The following is a 14651-nucleotide window of genomic DNA, read 5'->3' on the forward strand; positions in this document are numbered from 1 at the left end:
TTAAATGGAAACTTGATTCAGAATCTATTATTGATGTTGATGATTCTTGATTGGTAAATATTATGCATGGTTCTTATTTAGTTTCATAAATATTTACAAGCTGAAGTTCTAATGATTTCTCTACTTTATCATCAACACTTTCAATTTCAGGCATTCATCAATACAGCCAAAGAAATATACCAGAAGATCCAAGATGGGGTATTTGATATAAATAATGAGGTATATTTTGTTATTATATATATATATATTGTTATTATATATATATATTCATCACTGCATCGTTGTATTGTATTAATAATCGTTACAACTCAGATTTTAACAGATTCTTAGAAATTGTAAAGTACACTCCAATTTTTTTGAGCCCTCAGCCATTGTATAAATGTTTCTGCCTGTCCATTCATCCTCAATCCATCCATCACACATTTTTTTTTTTAAGCTTTGAAGCCATTTGAAATTAAATGGTGGAGCTAGGTATACTTGCACATAGTGTGTTATGTGCCACATAGCGGTCTTATCTGCAGAATCGTGGTTATGGTTTAAAGTTTTCCATCACACTTTTCAATCTATAGCTTTCAAGCTTTTTAAGGTTAAGGGATGATACATGGTATACTTGTACATTAGAGGTGTCTCATATTGGGAGTTGTGTCTTCAGGTCAAGGTCACATCTTAATATTTTTCTTTTCAATTCTTATCTTTTAAGCCATTTGAGAATAAAGGATGAAACTTGGTTTAGTTATTTAACATCATTAGAAGGTGTGTGGTCTACCACATTAGGGGTCCTGTCATCAGTATAAATTTCATGACTGAGTATTTTCGTTGATTGTAACACTTTTTCTTCCATTTTATAATGTCAAACTATACAAGATTTAAGGAATGAAACTCGGTATAGTTGAAGGTGTATCAGATATGGCATCCCATTTTCAAGGTCAGGGTCATGGATTATCGTTTTGATGTCTGTTCTATAACTTTAAAGTCATTTGAGATTAAAGGATGAAATTTGGTTTTAATAATCAACATTGTTTAGTGTGTTGCATGGCAGATAAAGAGTTCTATCTTCAGGGTCAAGATCATGGTTCACTATTTCAAGTCTTCCATGTTTGTTTCCTTTCAGCTTTGGAACTCCATAGCAATATGAGGTTTGGAAATGAAACTTGGTGGTCTTATTCATTATCGTTCAAAGTTGCATTTCCTTTTCTTATTGGGATCCTGTATTAAATGTCATCTGGTGATTCTTTCCAGCCTAAAACTTGGGTGGGACATCATGCTACATGTCTGTATGAAGACATCTCAGCGATATGACGGATTTTTTTTTAAACCTATGTTAAAAATCCAAATCACATGCATCCACACCCAGCCTAAAACTTTGAATCCTTTCTGAGAAACATGAATAAAACTTTGCATACTGATATATCTTCACTAGAAAGATCAAGGTCACAGTTTAACATTTCAGGTTTTCTGTTACTTTTCAGTGTGCTGTGTATCATTCTGTTTGAGATTTAGGGATGAAACTTGGTATATTTATATATCATTTCTAGCACGTGTGCTGCTTACGACATTGGAGTCCAGGCTTTCAGGTTATGGTCATGGATTATTATTTCAAGTTTCTTGTCACACTTTCTTTAACCTCCATGACTTAATAGAACTTTGAGGTTAAGGGATTCAGCTTGGTATGCTTCTCATCATTGGTTGCAGGTTTGTTGTGAACCATAATGGGGGCTTATGTCTCCAAGATCAATGTCACTGTTCAGTAGTTTTCATTTTCTATCCGATTTTCTTTCCACACTATAATTTAAGAGCTATTTTGATTTCAGTCTTCCCTTCTTCTATGGCCACCCCTGCTGTTCTGGGAAAGTGGCCATGTAAAATGGGTGGCCTTTCCAGAGGGGGACTCTGTGTGTGTGTGTGTGTTTATGAGAGAGCTAGAGAGAGCTACAAAAAAACCCAAAGCATTTAATATTATCATGTAAGAGTAACATTAGTTATTAAAATAAACTTTGTCTCTTGAGAACAGGCTTATTTCAAGTTAACATATATTAATAGTTGTTATTCTTAACATGAAATGTAAGTGAGATATTGTTGGCATGCGTGTCGCAAAACCATTAAAAAATGTCATTGAAATCTTGGTACACTTGGCATTTAAAATAATTCTCTCTCCATTTACTCCTTTTTCCCATTGCTGCAGAATATTCTTCTTATCTGTTATGATCTTGTTTATTTGAATCTTCTCAACATAATTGTTTTTGGCAAGAACTCTTGAACTCTCCCCCATTGTGGTGGTCAGGTTGAAATAACTTTTACTTTTTCTTCTAAAGAATAAATTCTCCATTTACGTGATGACATGTTGAAGTTTTGTAACGATTTATTCCTATGTTGCTAATTGTACAGTGCTACAATTTAATTATGCGGACGAAACTTTTGTAGAGTTGATGAATGCCTTGTTTATAACGAAATTGATATGTGTTCTGTCACTTGATTTTTCGGTCTTTCTCTGGTACCCTGTTTTGTTCAAGGTTAATTTCTCTGTTAATCCACAAAATCTATATTTAGCCTATGCTACCCATGTTATGATCCTGACAATTACATCCGGTCATAATCATCAAAGAAAAAAGCACAACTGCTGTGTGAAATCACAAAACTTTATCACAACACTGTTGTCCCATTGTCAGTAAATGTCGCCATTATTGATATAATATTATCCTTAGTGGTTCATGTACTTAAGCCAACACTTCTTTCAGTAACGAAAATCTCAAATTGGGAAAAAGACATTCGGATTACTTACCATACTGTATTAATTAAATTTTGGTTCAGGACACATAATAAAAAGGGTCTTACCTTAAAGGCCAAGATTTTAGACTTCATTCACATTTTCCCTCATGCTCTTTAGCTTAAGGACTATTCATGAATAAAGGCTGAAGTTTGGGAGACCTCTACATTGTCACCAGAAGATGTTTTGCACTTAATATTTGGGGTCCTGTCCTCACATTCAAGGTCACAGTTCTGTATTTTAAGGTTTCTACTTTGAACTGTGATTAATCAAGTTACAATTACCGTATTTTCCGGTGTATAAGTCGATACTTTTTTACTTGAAAGTTCGGTCTTCGTCTTATACTCCAAATCAACTTATATATTGATTGTGTCATTGAAATTGCATCGACTTATATATGGATTACAGTATCCGGTATGCTATTGACATTGCTCTATAATCGGCATAATCGAAAACAGGTCACATAGAAGTACAAATTCATGTTAAATTACTATGTCAATAAATTGTCATAAACTAATATGACTGCGTTTATATTTGTAAGTTTTGTCATTATTTATTTTGCATTCTGCGTGTTTTTTCTTATTTCTCAAACATAAAATAAAAGAAAACAATTTACCGTACCGGTAAAAACTTAACCGGGCCGCATAGCATACTTACGGTCTATACTCTATAGTGTACTGTACTAATTCAAAGCATATTGTTTGTTCCTAAAAAAAAAGATATGAAATAACTGGTCCATTAATATTTGATTTTCCAGTATAATGTTGGACACACGTGAGCAATTACCGGCATAGCTTTTTGATTGATCCAATTGATCCTACAAAGGGATGTAATCCATATTAACTCGAGCGTTCTATGATTATTTATAAAATAATGTAGATCATGCATTCTACTGAATCCCCCAAATCATATGTTTCTAATTGTATTTGACAAAGTTTCTCAAATAAATTAGGTTTAAACTACACTAAAATCAGATATATAGATGGACTACCAGTACTCATAGATCATCAGTGATCCATGATTTTTAGTTTTGCAATTCAGTTTAAAGCAAATTGTAATGTCAACACTTCACCTATATTCATTCTTAACCAGCTGACGATTCGGTGTCTCTCTTTGATTATACCGGTTGTTGATAAATTGGTCTTTGGTTTCCAACAACAATCAAAGCCAGTTGCCGCAGTTGTTTAGACCTTGATATTGGCTTTAGCTACCGATACTAGTTACCATATTGCCGGTACCCCATTGTTCTTTATCATTAATCCGCATCAATTACGCTACCCGTTTTTAATATCAATGGGATTAAGTACAACAGGAAATGATGCCCACTCCCTTCTCTAGATGTAAATAATGAATTTAGCCATGGGCATTGTTTTCATTGCTATAGTACGGGCACATTTTAATGAGTTCGGTATATTTTGATCAATCTTTTCATAGCATGCACAGCCACGTGGCTCTTGTTGCAATGGATATCATAATTAAAACAAATATGGTTTAAACTAAACTAAAATCAGATATATTGTGAGCGCGCGCATGCTTGTGTGTGTGCGCACGAGAGAGAGAGTGAGAGATGAAAAATATTGTCCGTGTACAAGATCGTTCTTTTATTCAGGGCGGTTTTTATTTGTAGCTTTTGCAAAGAGAAAAAAGATGGTATTTTGAGTTACCTGACGATTGTGATAATCCTCATGTATTACGAGCCAGCTGTATTCCATTATCAATAAACACCTCAAAATCAACAATTCATTCTTGTTTTAATTACGATGTACATTGTCACAACAACCACATGGCTATGCAGTGTTATTTACATGGTAATTAAACATGCTTAGCGCTTTGGCTATAATTGAAACCAGATTGAGGGCAAGAATCAACAGAATAGGTCAAATCAGCGAGGCTGCCAGTAGGGAAATGAGGCTTTTTTTAGGGAAATGAAAATCTGTCAACATTTTATTGAAGTCATTGTCCATACAAAATTTGTTATAAGGACAAGAGATCATACCCATTACTTTGTATTCGAACTCGCTGATAAAGATAATAGTGGGGTATAGCATTGAATAGATTAGTAATAAAATGTTAATTATATCCAAGTCCAAACAGAATAAACACTTAAAAAATAGTATATGTGTGTGTATATATATATATATATATATATATATATATATATATATACGAATCGATTTAACGGAGTCCGTGACTTTCAAACTTACGATAGAAAATGACAAGTTTGTGTAAGTTACGTTCGTAACTACAGGTAATAAAATGAACTACAACATGGATGTGCTTTCAATTATAATAAGACAAGCATGGACTGTTTATTCAGCTGTGTCAATTGATAACAAAATATAGCAGTTCAGAAGTAAAATCACAAGCATGTTAGCATCGGTAATGCAATTTCACGATTGCCGGTAATATGGAATATCATACAATGATACCATCAATATTCATGCAACCGGAAGTTACTAGTATAAAATACAAAGCCAAGTTATTGACCTGGTCTCGTCTTATACTCCGCATCGACTTATATATGGACGAAGGATGGAAAATTTACAAAATTGGTCAATTCAACTTATACTCCGCATCGACTTGTAGGCCGGAAAATACGGTATATCTCACTGTCATGGCATTTTGCATGTGACAGTCAAGGATCTTCTGGGTCAAAGTCACTGACCATTTTCCCCATTTCTACACATTTGCTCTAATTCCTAGTGAACCATGAACCATATAGTAGGCAGGAGACATAAATTCACTGAATTGGCTCATTAGAGGCAAAGAATCTCTTGTTTGATAATTCATTTTGACAAAGAAGCTAAATAACCATCACTTACAAATTATCTTAAGATAAGTTTTAAGCTTTAAGTTGGAACTTGGCATCAATAATCGTATTGGATATAGTTAAAAGCTGTACTCTTCAATAAGATATTAATTCAGTGATGAAGCAGTGCTTCATATCTGTTGACATTTTGCATTAAAAAAAAAAAACAAATGGTGTAGCTACATTGTAAAGTAATTAAAAGAAATTAACCAAATATAGACCTGTTAAGGCAGATATTTACCATAATGCAGTGTCAGATGGAATGAAATTTTGTACCTAATTCTTTTCTTCTTTTTTTGGTCAATAGGCCAATGGTATCAAGATTGGGCCACAACACTCACCTACCAATCCCAGCATGCCCTCTGGAGGTGGAAGTGCTGGACAGAGTGGTGGCTGTTGTTAAATGTGTGGAAAAACTGATAATCTTCTCAGATCAAGAGCTTCATCATTGCAAGTGTGACCATATTTCTTCACGTCTGTGATACTTGGGCATCATGTCATTCCTAAATTCAAGTTGTATTCATGTGCAGAGAAGATGAAAAGCATTCATTTTAGAAAAAAAATATGTGTGAAATCTATTTGATTTCAGATTGGTGGGATCACATCTTTCAAATGGATAAGTACATTTCACAAAATATGTTAAAGAAAAATTGTCAAACGATACTAAAATCATCTTTGCTTTGAAAATAATGAAAGCATTGTCAAGATGTTCAAATATTGTGCATATATTTTATTCAGTAAATATTCTTCAGTAAAAATTGTTTAGCATGTACTTCAAAGATGTATTCATTTCTTATACTATTCCAAAGCTTTTCATCCATATTGAGACTTGCTTCTCGCTTGATGATAGAATTGCATTTATGGAAATTTTGGGCATACATGTACTATTAAACTTAATGCCTGATTGTGCTGTTCTGTATTCATTCTACTTGTGATTTCTTTTGCATTTTTTGAGATGGCAAATCCGAGTTTGCCCTTTTTAGGGCCTGCATTGAGGTGCAGGGATGCTATACTGTTACCTTTACTGTCTTTCAGTCCATCTATCCATTCAGATTTCTTGTGACCAGCTTAGCTGTACAACCCTTGACATTAATTGGGTGCCATTTGGTGGTGAATTGTCTATTTATGTAGATGTGCAGTGTAAAGATTTCGTTTGTTCAGGTCCAGTTTGAAGGCGTTTTTGCCCTTCGATCAGTATTACATCTCCAGTAGAGCAGATCCGTTTGACCTCGGGAACCATTCAAGATATTTTGATGTATTTTATTGTGTACATTGCCTTATAGCTCAGGATATGCCTGTAATGAGTTTTGTTGTTAGCTCCATCATGGCTAATGTTATGGCTTGTGACAGTTAACTTGAAGTCTGTTTACATGTGATGTTGCCTGTAAATAGCACAGGTCAAGCATCAAGAGTCAAGCAGCATATTCTTTGGAAATTTGATGTGTACATTGCATTGCAGACTTGCATGTGCTGATGGATTCAGTCTTGCTTAGGAGTGATGTGGTCCCCTGATTGCTCATCCTCCTGACTGTAGTTTGTGCAAGATAAGATCAGCAACAATTTGATTGATTTCAATTAAATTTGTTAAGCAACTTCAGATGGCTGACACCTTGAGTGAGTTTTGGGTTTGTTGATGTTTCTAGTGTTTTATGACATCATTTATGAGAGTTTATGGTCCCTTACTGCTTATCTTCCTGACATTTCACATAATAACTGTAATACACTTTGTTGCATTTTAACTGAATTTGGCATGCAGCTATATTTTAATGCAACCTTTGAATTAATTGCCAACATTTCCATGTCATGTACATGAGTTATGAACCATAATTCTTCATCCTTCTTACTTTGGGTTTCTTTGGCATAACTTTACTAAACTTTGGGGTTCATCCCAATTTGACATGCATCTTTGTATTGATAAGACCTTGAGCGAGTTTGATTTAAATTCTAGCACATTTAGAAGAGTTGTTGGCCCTGATTGATCATTCTCATAACTTTCCTTTCTACACAGGGGTTTCCATGCTATCGGGAAAAGTCGGGAGAAATTATCATTTTTTTCACGACCTTGAAAACTCCTTGAATTTGGCAAATATTGACGAAAGTCAGGAAAAACCAGGGGATTTTCCTTCGCAACTTGATGCCTGAAACAATTATGTAACTGATTTGTAACTAAACTGATCGCGAATTAAATTTGTCAAGTTCTAACCAGAATATTAGGAGGTTGCAGTATGGATCATTTGGGTGCTTGCCATAAATAAATTTGTTGAGACAATCCAAACGCTCAGGTGGATTAGATTCGTGTGGTAGACTTCTTATTTCATAGACAGTTCAATATCCGTATATTTTTATATATATGGAAGGTATGAAAATCAGTGTAGCATCACAAGAGGCCAGCACCATGTTAAAGCATATCCGCTTTGCGGATGGACTAGCAAACTTAAACGTTGTTAGATTGAGTTATACTTGCATGAGATTGATATACAAATTATTTTCTCACAAATTGTGAGTATTAAAATTGTTATAGCTTTAATCTGCTGAAAGGCGATAAAAGTAATGTGTTGATGAAATTTGAGCTGGTACTAGTGATTTTGATTGCTAGTTGCACGAGCACACAGAATTTCACAACCGTCATTTTCATATGTTGTAGAAAGAGATATGAAAGTCGCATACTAGTTGTAATAAAAATACAAAAATGAAAGAGCACAAAATTCTCTATATTTATTCCAAAACCAACTTCGGAGTTTTGTTGTATCACGTGACTACCATGTTGACGTGCTCTCTCACGCAGGGAGCATACAAAGCAGGGAACCAGACTACTCTGCTTGATGAATCAGACTGGCCAAGTTTCTTGTAGTTGTTCTTGAAATAAATGTTGAGAATTATATATTCTGGTTTTTACAAAAAGTATCAGACTTTAATATAATTGAAATTTTGCATAACGACATTAAAAAGGTGTTTGTTGTTGATATCACGTGACTATTGGACTTCCAATGTCATTGTTTGAGAGTTGTGAAGTCATGTGAGTATTAAAGTCAATGGCGAGTACCGGGGTCAGGTTTCATCTATGCAGAGTTTCATCTAGTCTGCAGCGGATTAAAGACATAACAATTATAATACTTGATTTTTGAGAAGATAAATAATTATCCTATCGATTTCATGCAGGTATGAGTTGATATAACATAGTTTAAATCTGCTAGACCCACTGGTAAGCTGTCATAAGGTGGTGGCAGATTCCAGTTTTTTTATATATGTAATTGCTCTGAACTCAAACTCCATCCTAAATGTCTAAATATAAAAAATGGGGATGGAATATTTGGAGGAAACCTGGATTAGAAAACTTCCGAATCTCCGAGCTGAACTTTGGTGCTACTCTATTACAGTGATATGTAGCTTGAAGCATTGGTTTCAGCTCTTAAATAGAATGCAGGTGAATGGGAAATTGTCATCCCTTTTATTATATATTAAGAAATGATAAGAGCCCATGTATCCATACAGGTTTTGGGACTGATTTATTGAACTACAAGAAAACAAGTTGAATTTACAGAAAATTTAGTCCTTGTTTTTACAACAATGTATAATTTTGATGGTCTTTTGTCAAAATTTAAATCAACCATTTTGTAAATGTCTTTAAATGATGGAATTTTTAACCAAATCGTCTTAAGGAGTTTAGGCTGGTTGAAAAATCTTGTTTGAGATTTTATTGGCACATATAAATTCAGGGTTAAACTTTTTTCATTAGAAGATAAGATTCTAATACTTTACATTTATTGCTTTTTTTTCATACTGTGATAGGAAATGTTTACTTTGTATAACATGCACATATATTGCTCTAGAATTCTTTGGAATTAAAGGTTTGAAAGGAAACAAAAAAATCTATGCTCCTTATGTTGTTTCCATGTAGCAACATAATGCAGGTCAGCAAAGTAAAGTTAGAATTGATATTCTGTACACTGAAATGGCTTTAAATGCCAAATTATAGGAATATAGTCAGATTTGTTTCGTGTGACTCATTTTGTGGTTTTGTATGTGATCATCTTTTCTGACATATATGTTTTGGAGAGTCTTGAAAGAGAAACATGTTCAGATTCGGAAAATGCATGTTTTATAATCCAAAATGTTATATAATTCCAGTGAGTAATGGTCATATGTTAACCTTGAAAAAAGTAATTTCATCCTGGGGAAAAAATAACCTGGAAAAGACCTGGAAATTTTTATTTAGAAAAGCGTGGGAACCATATCTACAGCATAACTTTGGTAATGAATATTACATTTCAGCCCAAGTTGTCATGCATCTTTATATTGATGAGATCTTGAATGATTTTTAAGAGATGCGGCACCTGAATGCCCCTTTTTACAAACTTTGGTTATCCAACAAAATTTCTTGTGCAAGGCCCTGCCAAGCAAATTGTGATGCCAATCCTCATAACTTTCCTTTCAACAGCATAACTTAATTAATGAATATTACATTTCAGCCCAAGTTATCACGCACCTTTATATTGATGAGATCTTGAATGAGTTGGATTTCCAGCATTCCATGTTTTTAAGAGATATGGCACCTGAATGCCCCTTCTCTGAACTTTGGTTATCCAGCTGAATTTCCTGTGTAGGGCCCTGCCAAACAAATTGTTTTGAGCTGGGCTCTCTGCGATGCACCCATCACTACTAGTGCTAGTTATAGTTTGGGGGGCATTATACGGTTTACATTGGATACAGTGTGGTACATTGTTATTTTAAATGATCTATTTGTGTAAAGATAATGTTTTCTGTCCTATCTTTTTCTGATTTTACCAATCATGCCATTTTATATATGGCAGATGTACATGTATTTTCATGAGAACTTCTTCCTACGATATCTAGTTGGTCCTATATGAAAATTTTGCCAGTCTCAATGCAGAAAATCATTATATGGCTGATCCTTCTAATCGACATGAGATTTTCACTAAAGCACTGTTATAGCAGTATGTAGCTGGTTCTGAATAAAAATGGCATTCGTGTGGCCACCAGTATGGTACCATAGTGGCCATCTTGAAGAATTTATTCTCACTACTTGTATGAATGGTGGCATTGACCTGGGTTTTTACTAAAACACTTCATACAATATTTAATTGGTTCTTAATGGAAATAGTGCAGATCTGACCAGTAACATATTTTGACTTTGTGATGAAGTTTTGAAGACAGATCTAGTTGAAGTTGAGTAAAACTAGTGGATGAAAAAATGACTTAAATGGATCTGAGTGATTTCCACTTTGCCTACCGATTTGGAGATGACCCCCAGTAAAGCTTGGCTTTGAGTTGCACCTCTTTTACTCTTTTCAACAGTTTCTTATTAACCAGGAAACCAGGATTCCTGGCACATCATATTTAGGTTTCAACATAAAAAGAAATATTCCCAGTGGTATAGAATCTAGCACATTCACAGCTGGGACCTATTTGACACAACCAGATGTGCTTATAATTTCAAGCTATGCTAATTGGATTCCTGTCTATGCCCATTACATTACTATTCACTGCCCTGCATGGGTTGTATATGAGTGAAGGTGACCTTATGAAATGGATTAATTTGAGTAAATTAATTACAGCTAGCCTTAATTGTTATGTTACAAAAGACTGGTGTGGAAATAACCCTCAGGAATAGCAAGACTCGCGCAGAGTTGTCTCTTAGGTAAAATCCTATATATTCTGAATGGGGAGGTTTTATTTCTTGATTAAATTCAATTCTGAACAGATATGGAATTAGGCACATACAAAATTAATGAGTGACAAGCTTGCAAGCAAGTGAATAAATGGAACAGAAATGAAATATTTTTGCAGATCTCTTGTGAAAAGCTGCTGTTACAAATTTTGTACAAGATATGTGTGATTATCTCATTTTGTCACCAGTATCAGGATCAGACATTTTCAAAAGCTTGTTGTTCTTTGAACACACATAAAATAAATGTGCAGCACTACAAAACTTTGTTTCAGAAGACGAATATGTCAGAATGTTGTATTAGATCATGCAATTATTTTTCTTTCTGTTGACCCAGTGAAGACTGTATTTATACATTGTATCAATACATATTGTCTCACAAATAAAAATTACATGTACACTTTACTTTTCATAAACTTGCACTCAGACTCACTTAACTTCTTCCCATTTTTTTGTTTATCTGAACGGAGAAGTCACATTTCCCTTTCTCTGAAAACGTATGACGCGTATGTATGGATTAGTTAAATAGCGAATCACATTGTACTGTGGTATTCATTTTCTCATCCCTCTTTCATCAACTTTGTTCATTGTGTTGTGTTGCAAATTCTATCCAAGCTGACAAGTAGATTTAGAAAGTGCCAAAAATGTAATAGGCATAAATGTCCAATGTGAAAGACACTTGCATGGTAGCTGAGAGGAGTGGAATTCTTTGATTACCAAAAATCAAGGAACTGTTTAAGATTGGTCACTTGCATGGTAGTCAAGAGGAATGGAATCCATTTATCATGAAACTTCAAGATCAGTAAAGAGGCTTTTTTAAAACCATAAAAATATAATGATTGCTTAACATTGTAGATGAAAATATGTAGCTTGTGCTGTCTAAAAACTCTTTAAATACGTTTTTTTTTAATGGAGCAGCTTCTGGCATGGTGTTGAATTTGTCTTCGACCTCATTTCAGCTTGAAATTTTGGACACGACACTGTATCTATTGTAAGAAGAAGTATCCTTTTTAATGAACTGAATAGAGATGATTTTAAGCATATTGCTGTTACTCTTGAAAGATGTGCAAATCTTTATTGCTTTTTTATAGTGTTCAAACTCAAAAATTGTTCATGCATTATGCTGTATTTTCATAGATGTTAACTGTAACTTCATGTGTTTAGATATTTGTTTTGTTATAATTTATTGTATTGCATTGAAAGGTATTCTTGAATATTGTTAGTATGTGAGGCATCTGCATATACTATGTACAAACTGTTTTAATAATAAATATTGGAACAATGTGTTTACATTAAAATATGGCTATTTTAGTAGCACAATCCTTAATAATTTCAATATTTTGCATACATGTTTAATAAAAAAAGAGTATCATATATTCTCACTTTTGAAGTTGCAAACAACATAGGCTTGTATCTACTATCACATAATGAGCTAGCAGATCAGGGTCTGTTTGTTGTATTAATTACTCCCAAAAATTGCATTGTCCCTGATATGCCAAAGATTACATGCTGGCAGATCTGGGTCTGTGCAGTTTGAAGTTGGATTCAACTTGCAAGAAGTTTATATGGTAGTCACTTCAAAATGAAACTGCATAAATTTCCCAGACATCATTATCCAATTTACAGAGGCACCTTTCTGTAAAGTCTCTGAATATGAGGTGGATGCTGTTATCCTAAGTATTCTTAAATACTTGTTACTAGACAATTAATTCTATCTAAGTGTAAATGTGTATTTCTCCATTAATTTTGTATGCAGTTTAAAAATTATCAAAATTCAGTGCATGGCTAGTGTTGTTTTAAACTTTTGAAGATATCAGGCCATTTGCTAGAATCTTGCTGCTGTTCAAAGTGACAATGCAAAAGTGTGTATTGAATGCAGTTCTGACCGATTCAATAAGTTGTCATTAGTGTGAAACATTGATATTTATCATGAGATTGCAGTTTGTTTATTTGTATAAATAGGTTACTTTATATTTGTCATTTACTTTTCTTTTATGTATCATGTGCAATTCAAAATGAAAAATGTGAACATGTATCGAATAATGGCCAGAAGTTTTCGTGCAAACCACTAAAAATATTTTATACATCATTTATAATTGATATATTTGCTTGTGTATATCATGCATCCAGCTGCAAACAGCTAGATGAGATCTGCTGTTACATAATGAACCTGCAGATCATGGTCGGTGCATTGGTTTTATGATTGATTTCAATCAGGTAGCTTGTACTTTATGTGAAGGCAGTTTAAGTGTTAAACACAGAGATCTGCTGTTACATAATGAGCCTGCAGATCATGGTTTACATTTTCATTTTATGAATGATTTCAATCAAGTAGCATAGATCCCACTTTATACACAGCTAGATGAAATTTGCTGTTATATAACAAGCCTGCAAAATTATGATCTGGGTGTTTGGTTTATGAATGATATCAGCCAAGTAGCCTAGACTCTATTTCTGTTTGCTCTTTATGTGAAGGCAAATCTGAGTGTTATACACAGGTAGATATTAAACTTATTCTTGAATGAATATTACTCTTTGTTGAAATCCCAACTACAGGCTGGAATCTGATGTACAAAACTAATTGGTTTAAACTATGTAGCATATATAGGATGTAGACCTACAGTCATTATCATTGCATTCATGTCAGTTTGGGTAGTTCTTTTATGTCCTGCAAAGACAATAGGTAATTCATTATTCTTGCGCCCGTCTTGTAAACATTATTGGATGTAGATGTTTGTAGTAAGAGACATACAAATTGACTAATAAATATGTCAGTCTTATAGAAAATATTGTTGTTGTTTTTTTTTAAATTGAACAATCCTAAATGAAGTTGAGAGTTCATGTTAAGCTAATATTTACAAGTCTGTCACAATTCAGAAGGGTAGAATAGTGATACAAAAAAAGGAAAGAAGTTGTGTTTAAACTATAAATATGTTGAAATTTGTCAGATTTTAGCTCAGTCATTTCTGACAATATATTTGCAAATTTATGTTTAAATGTTAAAGACAAGGATTTCACAGAACTTTGTCTTGTCTTTTTCTACCTCAGTCAATCTTTATTATTTTGTTTCAACAAAATGAGTTCAGAGCTTGCATGAAAACAAACATTGGTTTGCTTAAAATTTAAAAGTACAGTTGAGAATGCCATTTTCAGTCAAAGACTTTTAATAATGTTAAGTTGGGTCATAAATAAAATGTTATAACTACTCTTAAATCTTGGTTGTACTGACCGAGTTTTCACTAAAAGTCTTCTTATGATGTCAAGTTGGTCCTGAATGAAAATAGTTCCCCCTGGACATCATGACCACTATGTGGTGGCCATCTCAAATACCTTGATATCACAACTTCTCCCAAGTGGATGATCATATCAGCATGGGATTTTCCGTAAAAGTA

The 14651-nt window shown here is 33.8% G+C and overlaps 1 protein-coding gene across 1 annotated transcript in view; it reads left to right on the forward strand.

Annotated features, from left to right (window-relative positions):
* The window catches only part of LOC149782987 (ras-related protein Rab-2), a 46734-nt gene extending 32688 nt beyond the window's left edge, over positions 1–14046 (forward strand). The window contains exons 7-8 of the mRNA XM_089934547.1: positions 151–219; positions 5881–14046. Coding sequence (XP_089790673.1) covers positions 151–219; positions 5881–5976 — 165 coding nt within the window. The 3' untranslated portion in view covers positions 5977–14046. The remainder of the gene's footprint in view (positions 1–150; positions 220–5880) is intronic.
* Positions 14047–14651: the final 605 nt, after the last annotated feature.

The sequence above is a fragment of the Sinohyriopsis cumingii genome, chromosome 15 (assembly GCF_028554795.1).
Source record: "Sinohyriopsis cumingii isolate HCF-2022 chromosome 15, ASM2855479v2, whole genome shotgun sequence".
NCBI classification, from domain to species: Eukaryota; Metazoa; Mollusca; class Bivalvia; order Unionida; family Unionidae; genus Sinohyriopsis; species Sinohyriopsis cumingii.